General features: G+C 44.4%; 1 protein-coding gene across 1 annotated transcript in view; it reads right to left on the bottom strand.

Annotated features, from left to right (window-relative positions):
• sptbn4b (spectrin, beta, non-erythrocytic 4b) overlaps nt 1–22,526 on the bottom strand; it is a gene marked incomplete at both ends in the record, with an annotated part of 58,249 nt that extends 35,723 nt beyond the window's left edge. Inside the window, 16 exons of the mRNA XM_080532988.1 lie at nt 1,724–1,926; nt 4,634–5,390; nt 7,009–7,146; nt 7,466–8,336; nt 9,241–9,391; nt 9,855–10,157; nt 10,406–10,564; nt 10,871–10,988; nt 11,542–11,729; nt 12,154–12,266; nt 12,801–12,916; nt 14,004–14,084; nt 14,525–14,616; nt 20,257–20,430; nt 21,423–21,574; nt 22,382–22,526. Coding sequence (XP_080389114.1) covers nt 1,724–1,926; nt 4,634–5,390; nt 7,009–7,146; nt 7,466–8,336; nt 9,241–9,391; nt 9,855–10,157; nt 10,406–10,564; nt 10,871–10,988; nt 11,542–11,729; nt 12,154–12,266; nt 12,801–12,916; nt 14,004–14,084; nt 14,525–14,616; nt 20,257–20,430; nt 21,423–21,574; nt 22,382–22,526 — 3,761 coding nt within the window. The remainder of the gene's footprint in view (nt 1–1,723; nt 1,927–4,633; nt 5,391–7,008; nt 7,147–7,465; nt 8,337–9,240; nt 9,392–9,854; nt 10,158–10,405; nt 10,565–10,870; nt 10,989–11,541; nt 11,730–12,153; nt 12,267–12,800; nt 12,917–14,003; nt 14,085–14,524; nt 14,617–20,256; nt 20,431–21,422; nt 21,575–22,381) is intronic.
• Between the last annotated feature and the right edge of the window lie 3,914 nt (nt 22,527–26,440).

The raw sequence follows: 26,440 nt of genomic DNA, 5'->3' as shown, positions 1-26,440 counted from the left end.
TTAAAATACTCTGCGGTGTTTGATTGAGCTTGCCTGGCACAATGGTACCAATGCAATAGCCCGAAAAAGCGTGAAACCCCACCCATCTGGCACTCAAGGGCAGACTCAAGCAAATGCTCAAAGTATTTGAAAGTATTTGAAAGTATTTGTGGATTACTTTGATGTCCCGACACTGATCAAGAATGAGTCCATTGTGAGGACAGTTGGGGTTAACCGTCCTCATCTAAATTCCTCCCCAACATGTGGCTATCTATTTATTCTATTGTTGGGAGGGAGGTCTGAAAGGGACTCGCTGTAATTTCACCCATCAGGATGAATTTCATGCTCCCGCCTTTAAGGCAAATGGAAACAACGGTAGATCTTTTCAGTTTCTTTCGCTTTGTCTCTTCTGTGTAGCATTATGGTTTGCCGAGCTGTTCTCCAAATCCTCTTCATATATACGTATATATATGTGACAGCAGCTGGTGAAAGCGGGAACAAGTCAGCAGCCAAAAATATAACAATGCAATGGATTCGGTGAGTAATCCCCACTACTCTACGTACACTAACTAGGTAGTAGTGGTGATTACTCACTGAATCCATTGCAATGCAATATTTTGGCTTGACTAGCGAGTGTGTCATTGATTTTCGACAACGTTGAAATTTATTTACATTTTTCCAACATTTTGGTCGTTGCCGACTTGTTCCCACTTTCACCAGCTGCTGTCACATCCATATGTATTTGTTCTAAGTCGCTTTGGATAAAGGCGTCTGTTAAATGCCAAACATTTAAATGTAAACGTACTGTACTGAAGGAGACACAGGAGGCAGGTGAACAATAGGGTGAGACCTGTCTATCTGTCACCCAGGTGGCACCATTCCTACGTGACACTCTGAGCCTTAAGCGACAGTGCAGATGGCGTCGTGCTATCTGACGTGAGACAATGATCTGTTACCAAGTAGGAGCACAGGAGACCTACAGTAGGGCTGGTGGAACACCCTAATAGAGACATACTGTCAATGCCTGGGAGGGCTTACAGTAAGGTGTACGTGTTTGGGCTTACATACCTAGCCCCTGGCCCTACCATAGATGACTTTATCTTATGATGACTGATGGATAGATGATTCAAATGTAATAATAATGTAATGGAAGACATAAGAACAAATGAACAAATGGGTCTGAACAAATAGGAAGACAGGCTGGTAAACAACCCTTGGGAGGGTCCTACTTGTTTACATTTACATTTACATTTACATTTACATTTACATTACCCTAACATACTTGTTAGGGAGTGTTTGGGCCTACACACATAGGAGACACATGGCTTTGGGTGGAACCGACCTGTTAGAGAGTGTTTGGGCCTACACACATAGGAGACACATGGCTTGGGTGGAACCGACCTGTTAGAGAGTGTTTGGGCCTACACACATAGTCATTTACCATTTAGCAGACGCTTTTAATCCAAAAGCGATTTACAATAAGAGATTACAGGGACATTCTCCCTGGAGTTATTTAGGCCTAAGTGCCTTACTCAAGGGCACACTAGTGGTGGTGTGGCAGGATTGAACTTGTGACCTTCCAATCACCAGTCCAACTCACTATCCACTAGACCACCACTACCCCCCATTGGCTAGTGTGACCTGTTAGAGAGTGTTTGGGGCTACACACCTACACTGGTAACAACCCCTTGGTGGGCCCTACCTGTTAGCCAGGGTGTTCTACCTGTTAGCCAGGGTGTCCTACCTGTTAGCCAGGGTGTCCACGCGCTCCTTGATCCGATCCGAGTAGATGTTGCTCTGACTGATGAGGCTCTCGCCAGCCTCGATGACGGCCTTGATGCGGTGGAGGTTGAGCTCCATGGTGGTGGTGAAGTCCTTGTGTTTCTTAATGGCCCCCTCCACCGTCTCCACCGTGGCGGGGAGCTCCACATGGGCCAAGGCTGACTCCTGCAGGGGGAGATGGGAAATGGAATCAAAATCACACTCTTTTGTGTTATTGCCTGCTGTGTAGTTGGTCAGGTAACAACATTGTATGACAGAGTAATTCCATACCATGCATTACAATGAGCCCATCCTCCAATGAGCCCAATTTCCATCTCCACCAGCCTCCCTTGATTTTAAGCTATTTAATAGCAACCGATCCTGTCAAGGTAGGCTAAATGACAGAGACCACTAAGTGAAACGTCTACCACAGAAAAGGGTTCCAATGCTGTTTGCTGTTTGCTATTCAATGTCACTTCAACAAATGACCATGACATGAGCAATATTACATTGCCTGATTAGCCTACTAATCATCCACCAATTAAGGTGCGTAAGGTGGTAAGAAATGAGATTAGACCCCCTATATGCAGAGTGCACTATGTGCAATATGTTGTTCCATGAAAATAATTGCTTTGCAAATACATAATTATGGATGAAAGTGTTTTTTGTAATAACACAAGTGGTATAGGGACTGCTCCTAGTATTACCACTTGGGTGTAAGGTATAGAACAGGTACAGCTGATCAGATCCCAGTGGGAGAGTGACAGAGATAAGAGTCTATTGCAAGAGTAAGGAGGGGAAATCCATGGCTGTAGCTACACGTTGATATATGTCCTCATACATTTATGAGTATCATCTTAAAATCCTCTCTCCCAGAAATATGGCTTTCTTATCACCATCTATCTCATCATGGACGAGATACTGATTCTTCTGCGCCGAGAGACATAACAGTAATAATAATTTATTACATTTATAAAGCTTTTCATTATATATACACACAGACCCTTGAGGATTATAACAGTACCATCATACGTCAGGCATAACAGCCAAGTTGCAAAGCACACCCCCATGTCTCTTAAAAAGGAAGGCAGTATGCAACGGAACGGCATTGCAGTGAATTACAGCATTTTTAATCAGTATTCTACTTCAATGTATTTCAACTATAAAGTATATGTTGGTTTAAGGAGTCGGGCATTTCATCGATTCCTTTAAATCCAGGCTTAAAACACACTTATATTCTTTAGCGTTTCCCTAATGTGGTTTTGATATGTGCCCGATGTTGTTCTTTATGTTCTATGTATGTCGTTATGCCTATGTTATTGTGATATACTGTGATTTGATTGCCTTTATTGTGATTTTAATCCATGTACGGCATTTTCGGTCAGCACACGTTGTTTTAAATGTGTTTTATAAATAAAGATGACGTGACTAACTGTGCAGAGAGAATTTGGCAACGACAGAGAGATAGAAAAGTGAGTGAAGGCACAAAAAACGTGTCCATGGCGACAACAGATTTTGACAATTATCGGAGAGGAAGTCCTTTGGCCTCTTGTTCGGTGCCTACGGGCTCGGACACAGAAAGGTCTGTTAGCAAACCAGAGGAGACACATGCTCTGACACATGGTAACAGAAAATCTGGGGGAATGTGGCCCAGTTGACATTTAAGCTGGAGTGAAGCACAGCTCTGCATGGAATAAGCCCTGCACTGTAGGGAACTGCCATGTTGTGCATGCAGTGAACGGACACCTATAAACACACGCAGCACGCGTGCACACATACAGTATATGCGCCACACACACGCATACACACACACGCGCGCGCATGCACGCACGTTTGTGCACACACACACACACACACACACACACACAGAGAGGCATGTGACCACACACAGATTATGAACTTTCAGTTACCATGGCTTTACGTGTCCGACACAATAGTGTGAGTGCCATATACTGTTACTGGATTTGTTGCAACTTTGCAAGTCTACAGTTGCTCCTGCTGTCATATCCAATATCACACCTTGCAGGGATTTCCTGATACAGAGCCACCTATGAAATGCTCCATCTAAATAGATCTAATGTCTGTGAACCAGTAGAAACAGCCCCTCTTCCACAATGCCCTGTCTAGGGATTTTCCCCAACAGCGCAGCAAGACAGAGCTGGCCACACCCAATAGTACCGTGCCTTCTGGAACAGGACTAAAACGGTATTATCTCTATTATTATACCACTCTATTGTCTCTTGTCTTATAGTTTTTTTTTATTATAACTATTTCTTATAGCCATTCTATCTTGTTGGTGCAATGTCGAGGAAGCGAAGCCTAACAATGTTACTCTCTTATACTTATAATGTATAATGAGATAATGAGATGGACTGTATAATGAGATGTACTGTAACAAAAACTTGATTCTGATTGCTCTTCAGTATTGTTTGTTTTGTTTATGTTTATTTAAGAATATATATATATTATAACTATATACTGTATATATATATATATATATATATATATATATATATATATATATATATATATATATATATATATATATTATAACTCAGTTTTTTGCTTTTTGAGACTGATCAAATGAAACATGCTTTACAAATAAAATGTATAATAATAGATATTATTATATTACATAATAACATATAATATAAACAATAATATATATAAACATATAATATATATAAACAATAATAATAATATATAATATTAATATTATTATTAATAATAATAATAATCTCCCATCGGGCCACTGTTTATTGTTTATATGTTTACATTATTCATTTTATTTAGCACTTTGTGACGAAAACGGTTTTGTAAAACACATCTCTACAAAAACATTTGATTGATTGACAGATAGATTTTTACAGAAACAGCCAAACAGGGTCCTAACCTGGTTGTTAAGGAAGGCCTCCGCCTGCTTGACGTCTCTCAGGAACAGATGAAAGATGTGCGCCTGCACCAGCACCTCCCTCCTGCTCTCCCACATCTCCAGCAGCTTGTTCCAGCCCACGTCCAGCTTCTGCAGCCACTGTTGCAGCGCCGCATACGGCAGGGGCGCCTCCTCCGCCTCCAGCAGCTCGTTGACGGCCTGCAGCCGCTCGTAGTCCTCCTCGTACCGGCCGATCTCCTCCTTCAGTGCCGCGTGGTGGTTGATCAGTTTCTCCGCCTCCTCCAGCGCGTTGGGCAACTCGTCTGAGGCCGCCGCCGTCTGCGTTTGCACCAGCCAGGTGAGGAAGGAGTCCAGGTCCTGGATGAACTGCTGCAGCCGCCCGGCCACCATCAGCGAGTCCTCGCAGCCCTGCAGCGTGCGCTTCAGCTCCTCCCACTCCACGCTGAGGCCCTCGAAGGGCACCAGGACCTCCACGGCCTTGGCCGGGTAGGAGGTGGCCAGATCCTCTGCCTCCTCCTGGAGGTGCAGCAGCTTGGGCTCCAGCACGGCCAGGGCGCCCTCCATGGTGGAGAGGCGTCGCTGCAGAGCCAGAACCCCGCCCAGGTCGCTGCCCACGTACTGGGTGGCGTCGATGGCCTTGCGCTTGTCCTGGATCTGACACTTGATCTCGGCGCACTCCAGGAGGTAGTTCTGCAGGCGCAGGACGGACTCCAGGTGGTCCTTCTTCTGTTCCACCATCTCCACGATCCGGTTCCACCTGTAGGGGGAAGACATGGTGAACAGTAGGTGATTATACTGAAAAATCACTGGATAAAAGCATCATGGCACCTATATATATATATAGGTGAGAGGGTTGATACAGAGTGTATTCTATGGAAACTTATGATTGACTGTTCGAGGTATGTGACTGATGGGTTTTGAACCCTGGTCTCCTATCCATCACAGCACTGCCTTAGCTTGCTAAGCTAAAGCCTACGCACATCTCGTATGGATAGCTGTCACTTAGTCTGTGTCACAGCAAACATATGGAGCCCTCATAACCATCTGTTCTATTCATTCATCAGTGAAGAAAGTGGTATATTTATCACGGTTATCTACTGTTACAATTAACGTGCAAAATTGTACGTTCATGTACAAATGAAGGCAATTTACAAGGATACGATGGTGCAACATTAATCAAATGCATGATGGTTTTAGTTTGATTTCAATTTGCATCTCAGAGTGGATTGTCTGTCCTTGACACAGGCTGTGTCTAGCCTGCTTCCAGGCCAATGAATGGTGCCCCATCGAAAATCACAGACCTGTGATTCATACTCCTTCAGCGATGCGTATACAACATGATGTAATGCCAGCACCCCCTAGCCAGAGCAACCAAATGATAGGAAAACAACACACAACATCTGATCTCATCTACAAAGCAAACATGATGTACTAAATATACATGTAAACAATGGAGGGTGACCGAACCATCCACACTGCAAATGAACAGCTCCTTTTCCACGAATACTGAATTAATATTTAGTCATGAAAACAAAACCGGTCGAGAGGGATAGAGACAGAGAATAAGCCAAAAGACGACACATTTTGGGCAGGTTGGTCTTGCAGCCTGAGTGGCAGTCGACACAGATGGTCACCCTGAGATGGGCTATATCTATGCCAAGGTCAGGATGAACTAACTAGGCCACCCTACCACTTTGCCACTGCCACCAGGGCTGTCTTCACGAGCGCTGGCAGGGCCTGTGTCTGTCCGCGTCACCCGTCCCTGTGTCCCCGGTACAATCAGTCCTCTCTCAGGAACACCGGCAGGACGATAAACATGTGATCAACATGTCTTCTGTTGATCTCTAACTAGGCCAAATAAGGACAGTGTACCAGATTCTTCACATCGCCGCTACCCTCCCCCCTGCCCCATGCCCAATGCCTTCTTTGAATCAGAGTAGATGAGCTGAGAATTGGGTAAATGGGACACGTTGAAAACATGTCATTTGGATTCCCATTAGTTTAGTTGTATTCCCACTAGGCATCTTGTGAAATGGCTTGCTATTGAGGTAGTTTCCTGGACGCTAGTCTCTGTGAGAAGTCTAAGTTGGTTAGAGGACAGTGATTTACCTGAGTTAACCTGAGTTGGTTAGAGGACAGTGATTTACCTGAGTTAACCTGAGTTGGTTAGAGGACAGTGATTTACCTGAGTTAACCTGAGTTGGTTAGAAGACAAGTGATTTACCTGAGTTGGTTAGAAGACAGTGTTTCACCTGTGTTGGTTAGAGGACAGTGTTTCACCTGAGTTGGTTAGAGGACAGTGTTTCACCTGAGTTAACCTGAGTTGGTTAGAAGACAAGTGATTTACCTCAGTTGGTCATGGGAAAGTGGTTTACCTGCTATTGAGGTGATCCTGGCAGCCACGGACCTCTGTGGAACTGGGGTGACCATTGTCCAAGAGCTGCTGGACTATCTGGTTGACGTCCAAGATCCTTCCCATCAGGCTGTTCATCTCCTGGTCCAGGCTCTCAAATCTACATCGACCATGATGAGAGAAAAGGAGGAAAAATGTGTTCTAAATGCCATACAATCTATTGTAGAATATCAATAATGGTAACTTAGTGTGTGTGTGTGTGTGTGTGTGTGTGTGTGTGTGTGTGTGGCCGTTTGTGTGTGCGTGAGTGCGTGTGTGTGCGCGCGTATGGCCCATTGCTACTTAGTGTACATTGTGTGCATTGTTTAGTTGAATAAATGATGACTTAAAAACACTTCAAAACATAACCCACAAATATGACTCAATTCTCCTTTATATTCATATACTTCTTGTTTATCCATTGGAGACAGGAGCTCTACCTGTGGGCCACCACCTCCACGTCCTCCAGCCTCTCCGGCACGTCCATCTGGTTGAGCCACTGCTCCTTCTCGTCGATCCAGACCTCGCAGGCGTTCACCTCGCTGAACATGCGGTAGACGGCCAGCGCGTCGTGCAGCCACTGCTGCCTCAGCACCGCCACGTCCGCCACCTCGGCGTACAGCTGCTCCGCCTCGCCCATGCGCGACTGCACCTCATCCAGCTCGCAGAACGGCGGCGGCAGCGCCACCATGTGCTTGCGGAGCGCCACCACGTGGAGCCGGTGCTTGTCCACCGCCTCGCGGACGCCCCGGTGCTTCTTGAGGAGGCTCTGGGTGGAGTACTCGTCGTGGCCGAAGTCCTCGCTGGACACCAGGCGGTAGGCGTCCTGGAGCCAGGCCAGCAGGTCGTCCGTCTCCGTGCTGAACTGGAAGAAGTTGAGCGCCTCCTGCAGGTGACCCAGCCGCTGGGCCGCCTGGTCCTCCAGCCGCTTCCACTCCCCTTTGACCTCCATGATCCGCTCCTGGATGCCGCCCGTGCCGAAGCTCTTCTCCGTCAGGATTTGCTTGCCCTTCTTCATGGTCTGCTGGAGGAGGGAGCGGCGGGCCAGCAGCTCCCCGGCCAGGGTCTTGTGTTTCTGGAGCAGGCGCAGGACGCTGCTCAGGTCCTTGCCGCAGGTCTGCGAGGCCAGGATGGAGCTCTTCTCCCGGATCCAGGCTTCCGACTCCTCCACCTCCCCGAAGAAGGCCCACAGATGCTGCGACTCCTCCAGCTCCGAGCGCCGCTTGGCAGCCAGCTGCTTCAGCTCCTCCAGGCAGGTGGAGACGTGGTTCACCCGGTTGCAGATCACCTGGGGGTCGCACGGCTGGTAGCCTGGGTGTGGAGGAGAGGGAAGAACACTCAATAGCTGAAATTGGCAAATCAACCCCTAACCCTAGACTACTCATGTAGCTGAAAGGATTGGGTGGGTTTAAGTAATACACAGTAATAGTTCTTCTTGCCCTCTGATGGACAAAGTGAAGGTATGGCCATGTTGGATATACCTGTCTGGTCCTTTCAGATTATCTATAGAAGAGAAGAAGCTGTATCTTAGGGTGGTGGTCGGTTTGGCTTCAACAAGTGCAGTATAGTGGATCGTGTACATAGCCTTTATTTATGTAAACCAGCTCCTTCCCTTCTTGTGATTTTTTTAAAAGTGTTTTTTTTTCTTTCCTAACACCAGGGGAGCCACCCCTCCTAAATTTCGTTGTTTGGTACCTGTACTGTAGCAATGACAATAAAGACCATTCATTCATTCATTCATTCATTCATTCATTCATTCATTCAGTTGCCTAATATCAGAGATGTTCAATATAGATACTCAGTGAGTTCTAAAGGTCAAAAACGCTCATATTACATATACAACACAGATGTAGTACAATTAAGATGTAGTTTTTAGATAAAAACTACACGAAAAAAGAAACAAATGATGAATTATCTTTAAATAGTTCCTTTAGAAAGAAAGCTGTGACAAGCCATGCTTGCCCTCTTGTGGGTCTCTCTGGAAGTTCCAAGATCATTTCCATCACTCAATATAAACAGTATCAGCACAATCTCAGGAAAAGAAAAGCAATTTACTCTCCAAATGTGTGTCTTATTGTTATTCCTAAACCAACAGCTCCATAAATAAACTATAATTGTAAACAACACAATATAATCGTGCTACTACAATATTGTTATTGTTATAAATATCATTAGATATTCTATATCTGCTGTTGGCATGGCGATGATGTCTTACCTTCGATGGTGGTGAACTTGAGAGCAGCTGTGTTCAGCGTCTGCACCCTCTCCGCCTGCACTGTGATGTCGGCCTCCTGCAGACAGAGCTTCTGGAGCAGGTCGTCCACCTCAAGCAGGTGCTTGCCGAAGTCTTTGGACAGAAGCTGGACCTAGGTAAGGTAAAAGACACACATTCCTGAGATTGCTTAAGCAGTGGAGCATGGGAATTGTCTATGCACAGTGCATCTACGTCATTCGTCTAGCTGTAAACAACTGTCGATGCGACCGAGATGTATAGTGTTTGGTGGGCACTAATATGTGGTTGGGAGGGCAGACAGGCATCTCCACTGCAATAACTTTAGGCTGGTGGAGGCAGACGTCTCAGGGTGGGCTCATTGTAATGGATGGAACAGAATGAAGAATCGAACACACATGTTTTACATACTGTTCCTCGTTCAATGGGCCTGTCCCACATTTCTCCCTCCACCAGTCTCCACTGTTCAACTTAGGGTACAGTTTTACGAGACTTAAAATGCTTTACTGTGCACAAACAAAAAAACAAAAACAACCAACAGAGTTGAGTGATCATTCCTGAGGGGGCGGGGGGATTGATCGATTGGTCTTTTCCCTCACCTGCATATCCTCCATCCAGTCTATCATGTAGACCATCTCCTGGAAAGTCTTCTGCAGGGCCAGGTTCTTCTCTAGCCGGGCTTTCCTCCCCACCACCAGCTCCTTCAGCAGGCTCCACTGGCCCAGGATGTTCTCCTTGCGCGCCGAGATGCGGCGGATGTCATAGTACCCCTCCGTCTCCATCTCGCCCGCCAGCTCTACCACCACGCCGATGCGCTCCTCGTACGACGAGATGTCCGCCTCAATGGCCTCGTGCTTCTTCATGGCCGCCTCCACGGCAGGTAGGTCGTAGCCAAAGTTGTCCTGGTGGGATGGGACACGGAGGAGGAGAGGAGAGAGGAGGGAAGGGGAGGGGAGGGGAGGAGAGGAAAGGGGAGGAGAGGGGAGGAGAGGGGAGGGGAGGGGAGGGGAGGAGAGGAAAGGGGAGGAGAGGGGAGGAGAGGGGAGGAGAGGGTAGGGGAGGGGAGGGGAGGGGAGGGGATAATTGAATAAGGGTAGTAGATAATCTAAGTAGTTAGAGTACCCATGCAGTCAAATGCTGGGTTCCATACCTGTGAGACAAGACGCTGGTTCTCGTTGAGCCACGCCTGTCTCATAGTGGTCTTATGATCAAACCGCTGAGCCAGCAGCTCCAGCTTCTCCTGACGAATCAGCTCCTGCCGCAGGGCCACACCCCTCTCATGCTCCGCCTTTTCAAGTCTCGTCCACGCCTAGCCAAAGAGACAACCAGAGAGGAAAATATACACAATGTATACGTTTATGGCAAATATACACCATTTATATATTATGTATAAACTGTACATGGCGTTTATTATCTTTTCATTACAATACACCATGATAACTTGATCACAAAAAAGAAAAGTGGTGGAGGTTCATATCATTTGGTGGCTATTAGATACTGGTTATCTACCACTCTTCGGTCTAGTTTCATGGAGGCAGATTAAGACTAATCCTAGACTAAAAAGCATCTTCAATGGAGATTTTCCTGATGAATCCTGGAGTAGGACATGCTTTACCTTATTGATGTCAGAGATGAGTTTCCCCTCCGCAGGCACAAATGGCTTCTGGTTGTTAGCTCTGAGCTTACTTTGGATAGTGAAGAGAAGCACCTCTAGGTTACCCTTCTCCTGGAACCTAGTAGAGGCAGAGACAGCATTACACGCCTATTCTGAGACATTATGTTAACAATACACAAGATACACCCAAATCAGCTTGGTGCTGGTTCTAGTTCAACTGTGGGTTTTCATTAATGTGATGTCTGAATACTGTGGCAGTTACATCAAAAGTCAAACTGACACAGACCGAAATATCTATCCATGGGCATCAATGTTAAATTGAGATTAATTGAGATGCAACTAAACTAAACAGGATTTCACAAAAAAAGTCCTCTTGACCTGTCACAATTCTCCCTCCCTCTCTCTCTATCTCTCTCTCTCTCTCTCTCTCTCTCTCTCTCTCTGGCTCTCCCTGGCAATAGATAACAGTAAAGCTCCAGCCAACATGTTTAAAAAGGTCAAAGGTAAAAAAACAATGAGCTCATTGTGACTCATCCTCCTTACAGTCCCCGAGAGGCGCACCGTGGCAACCGGTCTTTGCAGAGTTCATTGGTTATTTTGCTTTCATGGGATTAAAACCGATCCCTGTTCGTTTTTTTCCGAATTTTCATTTAAGATGCTCCCTTCCTTACTTGATGGGCTTTTCGATGGTGCAGTAGGTGGTGAAGGCTTGGAGCTGTTGCTGGACGCCTGTTAAGGAGTTGGCGAACTTCTGGTTGCTGATAATGCTGATGGTCTTCTCTATCCAATCCAGGAGATCAGAGGCCAAAGCCCCATATCGCTCAACGATCTGCTCAGCCTCGATGGCGTTGTCCAAGACCTGCCATGGCACACACACATAACACCACGAACGACATAAGACATCGCAATGTCAGACAGGGTTGGGGTCAGTTCCAATCAAATCCCGTAAATTCAGTTCCAAATCAGGAACTGATCAAATGGCATTTAGAATTTTTTGGATTAGATTAGATTCAACCTCTGTCATTGCACAGAGTGCAACAAAATGCATGTTTTGCTCTAGGCACAGGTTCAGCCATAGTCATAGTCCCCTGGAGCAATTAGGGGTTAAGTGCCTTGCTCAAGGGCACAACGGCAGAGGTAGGCACCTTACATATGATGCCAGCAACCCTCCAGTCACTAGCTCAAATCTGGCTCCCTCCTGAGGCGGGGTTCGAACCAGCGACCTTCAGGCTCTCCAACCTCTAGGCTACCTGCTGCCCCCCAATATATAATCTTTCTCATACCTTGCCGACTCTCTTGCCCTCCACGATGAGGGCCTTCATCTTGGAGAAGTAGTGGTAGTAGGACACCACATAGGTTATGATAGACTTCTCGTCCGGGTTCTCCGTGTTCACGTCTGCACAGAAGTCACACGTGTCACATGATCATACCAGTTCATCAGTGGAGGCTGGTAGCGGTGGAAGGTCATGGCGGAGGACGGACTCATTGTAATGTATGGAATGGAATGAGGAATGTTACCAAACATACGTGTTTCTCTCATTTGTTTGTATTTGCTAATCGTGACGTTAGAATTATAAGGTTCTATCTAAAAAAAAAAAAACATAATCTGATCCATTAGGTGTTTATTAATGCCTGTGTGGTGTTATTTTTAAAATGTTGAAATGTTTTAGTTAGTAATTAATAAAATACTAAGGTTCCATCTCACAAAACATAATGGAATGTAAAAACTTTGATGCTCAATATCTCTGAACTACCCTAAACGGAGATAGAACCTTATAATTCTAAGCTCACGTAATGCTGAGTATTAAATGGTTGCACCTGTACTGTACATTGATTACTGAAGTGGTTGTTTTGGTGCCATTGCGTGACTGAGATTGGGTGAAATGAATAATAAAAAAGAAGCAACATTGGCTCATGTTAGTAGTCTTACCCTCAGGGTCGAGGAGTTTGGTGAGACCCAGGTTCTGCTCAGCGATGGTAAAGGCTTGCTGGAGGTTGTGTGTAGCATTGGACCGGGTTAGCTTGTGGAACTCTATTAAATCAGGCCTGCAGTGTGCAAAGGGGACACATTTGAGTTTCCAGAGAGTTAGAATGTGAAGACATAGTAGGCCAGCATATACAACTGGTGACCTACCAGTAGGCCAGCATATATAACTGGTGACCTACCAGTAGGCCAGCATATACAACTGGTGACCTACCAGTAGGCCAGCATATACAACTGGTGACTTTTTTGATTGATTGATTGAAAACTTTATTAGAAGATTTGCAGAAGTAGGTACATGAAAGTACATATTACATACAAGGTCAACTAAAAGGATAAAAACCCAAGAAAGCCACTGGCTTATTTCAATTGGGGTCCTTGATTTTCAATTCATCGTTACATGTAAGACAGACAGGAAAAAAAAAAACTAGTACTATCTACAAGATAGTACAGACAAATAACTATTACTATCTACAAGATAAAAATACATCCATCATGGGAAGAACAATACTAGATATACAATACAACAAAACATCAGGTATGTACAGCGGGTAGGACAGGTGGGGACATACACCACAGGTGGGGGCGGGGGACAAAACACAAAGTATGTACAGTGGGTAGTTCGGGTCTTTTAATCTGATTTTTGATTTAGAGGGTCCAGTTACGGATTGCAGCCTCCTGTAAATGTTTTTTGAGAGTGGTTTTGAAGGTGGGCAGTGTTTTGCACTCCTTTAAGATTATAGGAACAGTAGACCAGCATACCTACCAGTAGACCAGCATATACAACTGGTGACCTACCAGTAGGCCAGCATACACAACTGGTGACCTACCAGTAGACCAGCATATACAACTGGTGACCTACCTGTAGGCCAGCATATACAACTGGTGACCTACCAGTAGGCCAGCATATACAACTGGTGACCTACCTGTAGGCCAGAATATACAACTGGTGACCTAGGCCAGCATATACAACTGGTGACCTAGGCCAGCATATACAACTGGTGACCTACCAGTAGGCCAGCATATACAACTGGTGACCTACCTGTAGGCCAGAATATACAACTGGTGACCTAGGCCAGCATATACAACTGGTGACCTAGGCCAGCATATACAACTGGTGACCTAAGCCAGCATATACAACTGGTGACCTACCTGTGTCGGTGAATGAGAGCATTGAAGGCAAGGCCATCTCTCCAGCAGGTGGTGAAATTCTGGATGTTGACCTCAGGGTACCTAGGAGAGAGGTCAGCGTAACAGGGAACAATAAAGCAAGACTCTATGGTATGCTCCATATTTACAACCTTTGATCCATAGGTCTCAATCAGTTTCATCATACAGATCAAAGTCACTTGCCCAAAAAGACACACAATGTCTACTTAAAGGTTTTCTACAGATTAGTGATGTTAATCCAATTAAACCAATAAACAGAAACCGTTTTTATTATTATGTTGAATACTTTCATGCTGGACTTGCTTGCATTTGTCATGTACTGTATACAAGGTAACCAATGGAATAGTACTAACAGTGCAAACTAAAGCAAAAAACAAAAATACTGCCATACTATTTTTAAACACTTTCTGTATTTGACCCAGTTCTGGAAGACTTTGAGACATTCTATGAAAAGCTCTTTACAAATCAAATGTATTGCTATTATTAGAATTATTCTTCCTCACCCTGCAGTTTTCATCTGGCACCAGAGTAGCAGGGCATCCTTGGCTGATCGTGTTTCTCTGTTGTCCTCCGTCTCGATCTTAATCACCTGGATCTGTGGGAGACAGGTGCAGAGCATACACTTTATGGTCAGGATAGCCACCTTCAAACAGATCTGAGCTCAGTAAGACTGGAAGAAAAGGTCTAGTCCAGACGAGACCGAAAGTGTAGTCCGGCCAAGGCACTTACATTACATTTTTGGCATTTAACAGACGCCTTTACAATTCAATTCAATTCAACTTTATTCGCCATGTGCAGTGCACTAGGAACATGACTTGGTGTTCTCCATGCTGAACAAACTACAGTACATACAACAACAAGACGACAACACAACAATACTCAAGACACACAATATACAGTACCAATATGAGTGAATAAATATACTGTACAACTTAGTGCAAAAACAGGTAAAGTGCAAGGTGCAATGATCAGAGTTATTGAGGAGGGCTATGGCTTTGGGGAAGAAACTGTTCAAGTGACGTGATGTTTTTGACCTGATGGCCCTGTACCGCTGTCCAGAAGGGAGTAATTCAAACAAGCTGTGAGCTGGATGTGAGGGGACAGCCACAATCTTGCATACTCTCTTCAATGATCTGGAGCTATGGAGGTCTGTGATAGGAGGCAGGGGGCAGCCGATGATCCGTTCAGCTGTTCGTACAACTCTTCGTAGCTTGGCCTTGGATCAGGTAGATGCAGAGTTGTACCAGACGAAGATGTTAGGATGCTTTCTATGACGGCCCTGTAGAACTGGACCAGGATGTGACGACTGATGTGAAGTCTCTTCACCTGACGGAGGAAGAACAAATGCTGCTGGCCTTTTTTCACTAAATGGGTGATGTTGTGATGTTGTTATCCCATTTTAGTATGTTGAAGATGGTAGTGCCCAGAAACTTGAATTTATCCACTATTGTGACAGGGGACTTATTGATGACCAGTGGAGAGTGAGTTGGAGCCTTTTTCCGGAAGTCCGGAAGTCCGGAGGGTCTGAGACAGATGAGGGCCCATTCTGACATACTGACTTCTGTTGGTGAGGAAGTCAGTAATCCACTGACAGATGGAGGGGTGGATATTCAGCTGGGCCAGTTTATTGTGGAGGAGGTCAGGAATGATGGTATTGAAGTCTGAACTATAATCCACAAACAGGACTCTGGCATAGGTTTGTGGGGTCTGTATGCAAATTGCAGGGGATCCATGAGATGGTCTGTGGAGGCTTTGAGGTAGGGCAGAACCAAGCGTTCAAATGTTTTCATGATTACAGAGAGGGCGACCGGTCTGTAGTCATTCAAGCAGGGGATCTTGGGCTTTTTTTGGCACCGGGATGATGACAGCTGATTTGAAGCATGCAGGGACTCTACATGAGTTTACAGACTGGTTGAAATGTCTGTAAACACTGGAGCAAGCTTTATCCAAAGCGACTTACAACAAATACATTTGACTAAGTAAGTGAATCATCTATCTACCAGACAGAAAAAGTAATCTATGCTCAGGCCTGAAGCCATTGGCAGTCGTTGTGCTAGAAGTAGGAATCTTTAAAATATATATATATATATATATATATATATATATATATATATATATATATATATAACACTGAGGAAACAGTACAGGGGGGGGTAGTAGATGTCTCAGGAGGGACAGTTCAGGTGTAGCCTGAAGAGATGGGTCTTCAGTATATGGCGGAAGATGGGGAGTGACTCTGCAGTCCTGCAGCTCAGTAAGCGATGTCCCATCACACCTCACACTCCAGACATGTGCCGGTCATGTTCTAAAGCCGTAGTCATGACAACTTCACTGTGGGCCCTCATCACCAGTGTCAGCCATTGCCCCGATCATGTCATTCTGACATGATACAACTTAATGGGGGGGTTGACTTGACACCCTAAAATCTGCAACTCCACCATGATTAACACAAAGAGGGGTTTTGGCAAAGTTCTGAGGAATAGTGAAAAGGGTTGCTTTAAGGCCTTAGATTTAGATGAAGCCTCATTCTAGGATAAAAAGCGTAATCTCCAGTAGGATTTATTCGAGGGCTTCCAAATCAGGAAAAAAAAGTATATTTATCATTTTTTTGTATTTGAAGCATACTTCAGTATGCATGTATTACATGTGTGCTTAAGTGTGGTATTATGGAAACACTGAAGTTGTATTTAAATATATTAATGTATTGTCTAAGTACTATTTAAAGAGTAATAAGTATACTTAAGCGTGTTAATATGACCCACTTGAATTACATACAAAATGCATGAGAATTTATCCTTAAATATTTAATATTAAACCTTTATTTATCCAGGAAGTCCTGTTGAGGTTGAGGGGGACATGACATGTTACCATGCAACTCAGTACCTCTCACAGCAGGTCAACAACCAAGCAAGGTCTTCATTATTTTAAGTTATGGTTAGCAACTAAATCCACATATCTGATCCACTTATCTGTAATAGTGTGACAATTGAGATTCAACCCCAGGTCTCCTACATGGAAGTCCCAAGCTTCTACCATTAGGCCAAGAAGGCATTCTCAAGATGTGGCTGAAATATCTGAGAGTGACACTTGAGTTTACATGTCTCATCACAAGAGCGTGATTCCAAATGCTCTCCGCTACGCTAGGAGAGTTGGTTTTCTCTGTGATGGGTTTGGACTCCCCTCAGACCGGTTACAAATTATTGAGAAGTAAAAGCATAACTAATATTTTACCTCTCGCAGATGGTCAACTATCAAGCAAGGCCTTCATTATTTTAAGTTATGGTTAGCAACTAAATCCACATAGCTGTGGGATAGCATGCAACTAAGTATACAAACTGAAGGGTCACATAGTTGATGCATAATCAAATCTCTAAATGAGCATTGAATCCAATAAATAATAATAAATGTAATTGTTAACCCAAACTTACATTTCAGAGAGAAATGCAGGGTAATATATAAATGACATGAAATATACTAAAAGTGTATTAACATTATATTGTTAACATTTAATATATTTGTATTGTCAATACTGAGTTTCTAATTGATATTGTTATTATTATTATTATTATTATGATAACACATAATTATATGGTAATAGCACATTAATATACATACTGTGTGTCAGAGAGAAAATAACATACAGTTCGTTCCAGGTTAGAAGATAGATAGTTGGCAATGTCACACAGCACACTGTCTACTTTAAAGGATGTAGGTCAAAACATAGAAATATCCTCATATTTCTATGTGTCACAACTAGGCAGCAAAACACTGGCACTGAGAGAAACAATGACCAAGGATTGCGAACATCCTGAACATAATGGAGGTCCCAAGTGTTTCTGCTCCTAGAGAGACTGTTACCTCTGTCTTTACCGCTCTTTCTTTCTCTCCCCCTCTATTTTCTTCCCCCCTTTTTTCCTCCTCGCTGTGTCTGCTGCTGCAGTGGCTAGGGCCCTAGCTGCTGACTGGGCAAAGTCAACTCAAACAGTCCAAGGGGAAGGGGAGGGGGAAGAGGGGGGGAGAGAGAGAGAGAGAGAGAGAGAGAGAGAGAGAGAGAGAGAGAGAGAGAGAGAGAGAGAGAGAGAGAGAGAGAAAGAGAGAGAGGGGGCAAGGAGAGAAGGAGAGAGAAAGAGAGAGAGAGAGAGGGGGGAGGAGAGAAGGAGAGAGAGATAGTAAATACGGAGTGGAGTAGACTACGAGAGGAGTGTGAGGAAAGAGAGAAGAGACAGTAACGTAGGGTTGCAGCATCAGTGACAGAGAGGGAGGGAGGGAGGGAGGGAGGGAGGGTGGGAGGGAGACAGGGAGGGAGGGAGGGGGGAGGACAGGTCCCTGCCCGCATCCTGCCTGAGAGCAGAGCCCCACCCCTCGCTCTCGACAGCACAAATCAGTTTCCGATAACTCGCTCCTCCTCTTTCACTGCATGCAAAATTGAAGAGGCCATCGACTGGTCGTCTCCAGGGTGCAGTAGAACGGGACTCTGGCCAAAAAGTTCCCGAAGCTAACCCCCCCTGCAATCACTGCTCGGAGACGCCGAGAGATAAACACCAGGCTCTCCTGACTCCCTCACCAGCCTGCGCCTCTTGAATAATATTTACAGAGTCATGCTAATTAGAATAATGCAAGGCATGCGTTTACACCGAGACTACAGCGCGGCGCGAGTTCAGGTACTCTCCTGAAGCCAAAACAAGAACAACTACAACAAGGGAGGAACGGTTTTGAGCTACTTACAGTGTACAAGGCTGTCATTTGTCTGGTACAGTATCACCTCCTCTAAGGCCTTGTGCCCCCTGGTTTGTGTGTGTGAGTGAGTGAGTGAGTGAGTGAGTGAGTGAGTGAGTGAGTGTGTGTGTGTGTGTGTGTGTGTGTGTGTGTGTGTGTGTGTCTGTGTGTCTGTGTGTGTGCGTGTGTCTGTGTGTCTGTGTGTGTGTGTGTGTGTGTGTCTGTGTGAGAGGATGTCAGGCAGTATGTCCTTGTTTGAGCTCCATCTACGAGCAGGCCAGAGTGACATTCAATCTCTGCCCAGTAACGTCACACACTGATGATGCGGCATGTTTCATGCCATAGAAGCCTCCATGCGGAACCCTTTTGACCAGTCCATAAATCACTCCCATTTCTGCCCCTTCTCCTCGAAATCAAGCCAGTGCTGAAAACAGCAAAGTCGGTCACTTTGAGCAAACAGTGCTGAATCTGATCCACTTATTCGTACTAGTGTGACAGGTTGAGGTTCAACCCCAGGTCTCCTGCATGGAAGACACAAGCTTCTACCATTAGGCCAAGAAGACATCCTCAAGATGCACCTGATATACTGTATATCTGAGAGTGACACTTGAGTTGACATGTCTCATCACAAGAGCGTGATTCCAAATACCCTCCGCTACACTAGGAGAGTTGGTTTTCTCTGTGATGGGTTTGGACTCCCCTCAGACCGGTTACAAATGACTGAGAAGGAAAAGCATAAGACTTTGCCTTACTTCTGGCCATGCCTTTGTCAGTGTTCTGAATGAAGCAGGTTGCAAATAATATCAAATAATATCAAATAATATCAAACCTGCCACTCAATCCTCTTAACAAGCAATGAAAGGCCTAGCAACAGGACCGGGAGGTCCCAAATTAAGGGTCCATACTACTCACTCACCCTGAAAGGGTTCAGAAATACCACAGAAATACCCTAGAAAAGAGGTCAGACGTCAGAGGCGCCAGGCCCCATCCTGAATCCCGATAACAGACCTGAGTTGAAATAGTATCACAATGTCAACCACAGATGCTTGAAGGTTGGCAAACTCTTATAGGTTACAACAAGAAGGATTGGCATGGAACTTTGGCTACCACACTGGATCCAGTGAAGATACATCCGGAGATTTTCTTTCAACATACTGTATATCATGTTGTGATGCACCTGGACACATCATCATCAGTGATTTTTTTCATCTGAGGTCATCGGGTGTTTCAGGTCTTTCAACAATCAGAAACCCTCACCCAGGCGAGGCAACCAGGTGGCGCTACCCCACCCCACCGCTCTCCTCTCCTGATCCACAGCCACCTTGAAGCAACTTCTGCTGCCTCTGTGGCCAGCTTTGTGGCCCTTCGCCTACTGGCCCCTGTAATGCCCAGCATGTTGTACTAGGCCCTGCAGAGAGACTGGCCTGGGAACCCTCTGCCCTCTAATATATATAAACACATGACCGCAAAAAAAAAAAAAAAACAGCCAGAACCATGAAGGCTTTTATAGGCCACTAACCTGGAAGCGAAGGATGATGGTCCACATGAGGCCGAGGGTCAGGCGGTGGTTGCCGTCGACGATGTCGTGGGAGCCAACATTCTCTAGATGGACCCTCTGCTCCTTGAGGAACTGCAGGGCCTTGTCCACGTTCTCCAAGCAGTGGATCCGCATCCGACCCCGTGTAGGTCTCGGCTAGGGGGGGGGGAGGAGGGAGGGAGAGAGGGAGGGGTGACAGGTAAAGAGGTAGTGGCAAGGACAGAAGTAAAGAAGGGATGGAGAGAATGAGAGCAAGGAGTTACATGGTAGTTCCATTCTGCCAGGCAAATTCAATCAAACACAGCTAAGTGGAGGGGGTAAAATAAATAAAGGCTTTTTAATTATTCACAAAAGGAGTGTATTGATCTTTGTTTGATCTTAGCAGGCTTAATGTTTCATTATTTAAAAAAGTTATAGAAGCAAAGCAGCGCTCTTCATCTTCTCCACTACAAGCACAGCTACAGTAAGTATTTGAAATCATTTCAAATACTATTTGAACTCAGGACTGGCCTCAATACTGATGTAAAAGATCAAAATGGCTCATTAAAAGAAACATACAGTAACACTGAAAAGAGAAGTGTTCAAAGAGCAAATAGCACATTACGTCGACTACTCTTCTCATTCTATTACATGAGACATTATGTTGCAGTGCTGACAACATTCATTAAGCATTTAGACATGAATGAATAACATTCTGAAGAAAAAAAAACTACAGTCTGCAGAGACGTTTATTGTTAAACATGACCATATGGATTGTTTTTCCAGCATACTCTATATAGGGTTTTCCCTGCATAGAACTGACAACAACAAAAATAATAATAATAATAATAACATTTATTTGTAAAAACACTTTTCATTTGATCAATCTCAAAGCATATAGAACTGAGTGCATTTAAACAAATAAATAAACAGAAAAACTGACTACACTATAAACAACTACACTACAGAAAGCTCCTGTCTAAAGAGAGTGAAAGTCTCTGAGTTGTTATAACTACTGTAGAACTCTACTAACCTATAACAATAACTATAATAGTCGACTGTAGTACAATTATTATGTAATCGAAATAATTGTAGTCAACTGTATCAGTGACTACTACAGCTACAGTATATCATAGATTCAACATCATTGAAGTGAGTAAGTGACCGACCAGCATCTCCCCAGACAGGACCTCCAACAGTCTGGTGAGCATGTAGCCATCCCGCAGGTCGTTGTAGAGGTCAGCGATCCGACAGGACACTCGGGCCAGGTGGGAGTTCACCCACTTAGTGAATGTCTTCTTCTGGACGGCATCTCTCTCTTCTACAGGACAGGAGGAGAGGTGAAAGGTCAAAATATAGGTTGTGTACTGGGTAACTGTGTGTGTGTGTGTATGTGTGTGTGTGTGTGTGTGTGTGTGTGTGTGTGTGTGTGTACAGTACATGTGAGCATGTGAGGTCACTGTGTGTATGTCATGTGGGGTCACTGTGTGTGTCATGTGGGGTCACTGAGTGTGTGTGTCATGTGGGGTCACTGTGTGTGTGTGTGTGTGTGTGTGTGTGTGTGTCATGTGGGGTCACTGTGTGTGTGACATGTGGGGTCACTGTGTGTGTGTGTCATGTGGGGTCACTGTGTGTGTGTCATGTGGGGTCACTGTGTGTGTGTCATGTGGGGTCACTGTGTGTGTGTCATGTCGGGTCACTGTGTGTGTGTCATGTGGGGTCACTGTGTGTGTCATGTGGGGTCACTGTGTGTGTGTCATGTGGGGTCACTGTGTGTGTGTCATGTGGGGTCACTGTGTGTGTGTGTGTGTGTCATGTGGGGTCACTGTGTGTGTGTGTCATGTGGGGTCACTGTGTGTGTGTCATGTGGGGTCACTGTGTGTGTGTCATGTGGGGTCACTGTGTGTGTGTCATGTGGGGTCACTGTGTGTTTGTCATGTGGGGTCACTGTGTGTGTGTCATGTGGGGTGTGTGTGTGTGTGTGTACAGTACATGCAAGCATGTGAGCGAACGTGCGTGACCGAGAACAACTGCACAGTAGACATAAACCAGCCATAACCGAACCAAGTAAAGAGAAACCAAGTAAAGTCTTGGTCGTCCTGTAAGCCTGTTCATGTTGCCCACTGACCTGCCAGGGCCTTGATGCGGGAGCACTCGAACAGCTTGGAGCTGGTGCACTCCGTCTCCCAGTGTCCCGAGCTGGCCGGACGGTTGTTGTTGTTGAGCTGGCGCTGGGCCTCCGCGTTGTCCAAATCTGTGGAGGCATTGGCCATGGCGCCTGTTTCCCCGAACGACCCTAGGAGACACAACACACACATGGGGAGAGTGTCAGTACATTTGGGATGTGACTGAAAGATTTCCAGTAATTTACATTTACATTTTTGGCATTTAGCAGACACCTTATTCCAAAGCGACTTACTACAATCAATACATTTGACTAAGCAAGTGAATTCATTATCCACTGGTCATAGCAGGAAAAAGTCATCTATGATCAGGCCTGGGGCCATTGGTAGTCGTCGTGCTAGAAGACTATAGCCACAACTTACACAAAAGCATGCAGTATTAAGCAGATTAAATTCACTTACAAGTCTAGTGGGAGCTTCTTCTGTTATAATTATATACAGCTTGTTTTTGAAGAATATGACCTACAAATATATTAGGTCATATTCTTCAAAAACAAATATAATAGGTTAAAATAGATGCTGGTGTATTTGTGTTAGGTATACTATTCCCGCAGTAGGAGTTGACAAGTGATCACTTAAGCTTTGTTGATGATTAGGTTACTAATAATTTCTTTCATTTACTTGCCTTTATAGAAAACATTGTATTTACGATTAATTAATAATTTATCATTCATGAGTCATATCACATTTTACTGTAAATACAAATTCAGAACAGAGGATATTTAGCACACTCTGTCCTGGTCCTAACAGTGAATACTCTCTAATATAAACAACTTGGGTCTTTTTTCAGTATGTCACAGAGAGGAATGAGATTAGAGCAGTAGACCTACTGAACAGTACAGGAAAGCAACCAGTGAATACTTACATCCCTAATATTGTTAATTTGAACTACTAATATCACTGTCCCAACCCGCAGCCCTCGGCCCCTCACTCCCCCCACTGATGGTGCTAGCTATGCCCACTATTATTGTCCAACAACCCTCTGTGACATGGCACATAGTTATGATTATGAATCTGTACATAACATACTAGAGTACCAGGATCTCTTCCAAGACAAAAAAAAAGAAAGAAAATGAACTGTCATTGCAGTGAGCGAGGTTTGATTGTTTTTTCCATTGCCATATACCAGCTATTGTCCTTGAGGCACCTCACAAAAAAACACAAAGATTAAAAAATCTCCCCATCCCCCAATCCTCAACCCCGGCCTCCTCTCCTCTGTTACCCTACCCTCCCCCACCTTTCCCTTTCAGCATCCAACAACCCAAACCACACACACCGATCTTAATGTTGGGTCCTCATCCACTACAGTCCAGCAAACATAGAGAAAACCATATTAATCAAACAGTATGATCAAGATCATATACAGTATATTACAGACATAAATAAATAGTTAACACCAGGGACGTACTGTTTATATATTTTAATTATCGTTAACTATTTGTAGGTTGAAAAGGTTTATTGTTTAGTGTTTGCCAATACTAATTCTACCTCATCAGATCCATCGAATTATAATCATTGTATTTCTATGATGAGACATGAAACAACAAAGCTATGTAACATGTAGTGCAAGTAGGCAAAATATCTAATTGAGTTGTAGACTATACGGACGACAGAAAATATATATATTGAACTGTGAGAAATATACTTGGATAAGACAGTTTGGCGCAACAGTATAGTAGATTTGCTGCCACTAAAATTAAGGGAGACCAGACGCGATGAGGAGGACGAAAAACTATACTGTACGTACACATTCAGAATGTGTACCAATTAAGAAGGGTTTAAATATTCTACACTCATGTAAGTCTAATGTTTTGGAGGATTATGGAATTAGTGATATTATGATTCAATAAAACTGCTGAGGGTTCGATGTTACAGACACTACAAGGTTTAGGATCACTGTCACTATATATTGGTGTGTAATTCTCTCTCTCTCTCTCTTCTCTCTCTCTCGCACACACGCACACACACACACACACACACACACACACACACACACACACACACACACACACACACACACTTACACAAAGTTATCCATTCTGACAAAAATGTGAAGCAGTTAGGAACCATATTGTCTAGCAGCTGCTGTAAAAGTGAAACATATCAAAGCAAATGTCAAAAAAGCCTTCTAGAAAGAGAAGGGCAGCATACAGAAAACATTTCCATGTCACCAGAGGGTCTTCCACTATCTGTGTAGCGTCTCGTCCTGTTCCTTAGTCTATGTCTTTGTTTCATGTTATTCACTTAGAGCTCCTGTTTATTTTTTTGTTACTCACCTTGTCTCTCATTTCAGACACTTCACTTCCTGTCCTTGTGTGTTTCCCACCTGTGTGATTGTCTACCCCGCCCTGATTGGCTTCACGTGTTGCCCAGTCGTCCTTCCCTGTGTATTTAGTCTGTGTGTTCCCATGTCTCTGTGCCAGTTCGTCTTTGTACCTTCGTGTCATAGGTCCCAACATGTTCCTAGTGTTTAGCTTTCTGGTGTTTAGCTTTCCTGGGGGGTATTTCGTCAATGTCGCTAAAAGAAAATTCAGGCTCGCAAGACATATCCAAAATTGCTTGGGTTTTCCTTTTGCAACATTGATGGAATACCCCCCTGTTCTCGATCTCTGTTTTGCCTACCCCTTACTGGATTATCTGCATACTCTTTGAATTGCCAACCTGTGTACCGAACCCTGCTTTGCTTACCCCTGTAACCCTATCAGATTATTTGCCATTGACTGCCTACCTACCGTATGTACTGAACCTTTTTTGAAAGTAAAGATAGATATTTTGCATTTAAGTTTTTGTTTATTCGAGTCGTGCATTTGAGTCCTCTGCCTGGGTACTACAGCCATTACAATCTGGTTACATATAATGACACACACTGTACCTACTAGGGCTGTTACGATTATTCGACGTCGTCGACTACGTCAATACGTCGGTTAGCGTAATATGCGTCGGTTAGTCGTAAATAAACAAAATGGCGTTTTTTTTTTTTTTTTTTTTTTTAAACCTTTATTTTACCAGGCGAGACAATTAAGTGCATGAGTGAAAAATGGATAGCTACTAGCTAATGTTACACAAGCAATGTAGCTCACCACAGTTTGTATGTCTTGTCTTCTGGTGTTAGTAACGTTAGCTATGTAGCTGGCTAGCTACGGTAGCCTATTGTCATTGTGGTGCGAGCACCTACTGTACGTTATCTAGCTCGTAGCTCGCATGCTACGTTAGCATCAATTTAGCTAATCATAACATAGCAGCGAGAGTAACGTTAGCTAGCTATGTGTTGTGGTGATGGACAGACTTCTAAATGGCCATGTTGGCATTCAAGTTGGCTAAACATAGCAGTGAGGTGGAGACAAATACGTTCTTTTTTTTTTTCTTTTTTTTTTTACAGTACAAAAATTATCGTTAGACTTATCGATAAATTAGTCGTTAGACTAATCGAATAACCGATAAAATAATCGCTAGATTAATCGTTAGGAAAATAGTCGTTTGGGACAGCACTAGTACCTACGCATAAGTCAATCATATTCCAACTCAGTGAAATTGAGTTTTGTAGAGAGCTAACAGTCACGCCGCAGCCCCCTTTCTCCCCAGATGTGGAGCAACACACGCCTGTGTGTGTGTGTGTGTGTGTGTGTGTGTGTGTGTGTGTGTGTGTGTGTGTGTGTGTGTGTGTGTGTGTGTGTGTGCGCGTGCGTGCGAGTGTGTGTGTGGTGTGTGTGTGAGACATGCAGCGGGGGATGTAGTGAGGCATGAGTCTGATGTTTCACAGCTCAACGCGTTTCAGTCGGTTCTGTCTCATTCCACACCAGAATGTCCCCTGGCTGCAGAGACCGCCCCCTAGCTGCAGAGGAGACTAAACCCTGAGGAGTCAACATGAAGTCCCAATGAGCACTTAGGAAGCTGGTGGGTGTCCAACGATTACAGTCCCGACTACGGTTAGGCTGATATTTGATATTATTGAATATTGTGATGTTCTTCACTTACAGAAAATAGTCTGTAAAAGTGCTTAAAAC

Source organism: Nansenia antarctica, assembly GCF_963989245.1.
Source record: "Nansenia antarctica genome assembly, chromosome: 5".
NCBI lineage: Eukaryota > Metazoa > Chordata > Actinopteri > Argentiniformes > Microstomatidae > Nansenia > Nansenia antarctica.
Note: the sequence above shows the minus strand (reverse complement) of the source record. Positions and strands in the feature narration are given on the sequence as shown.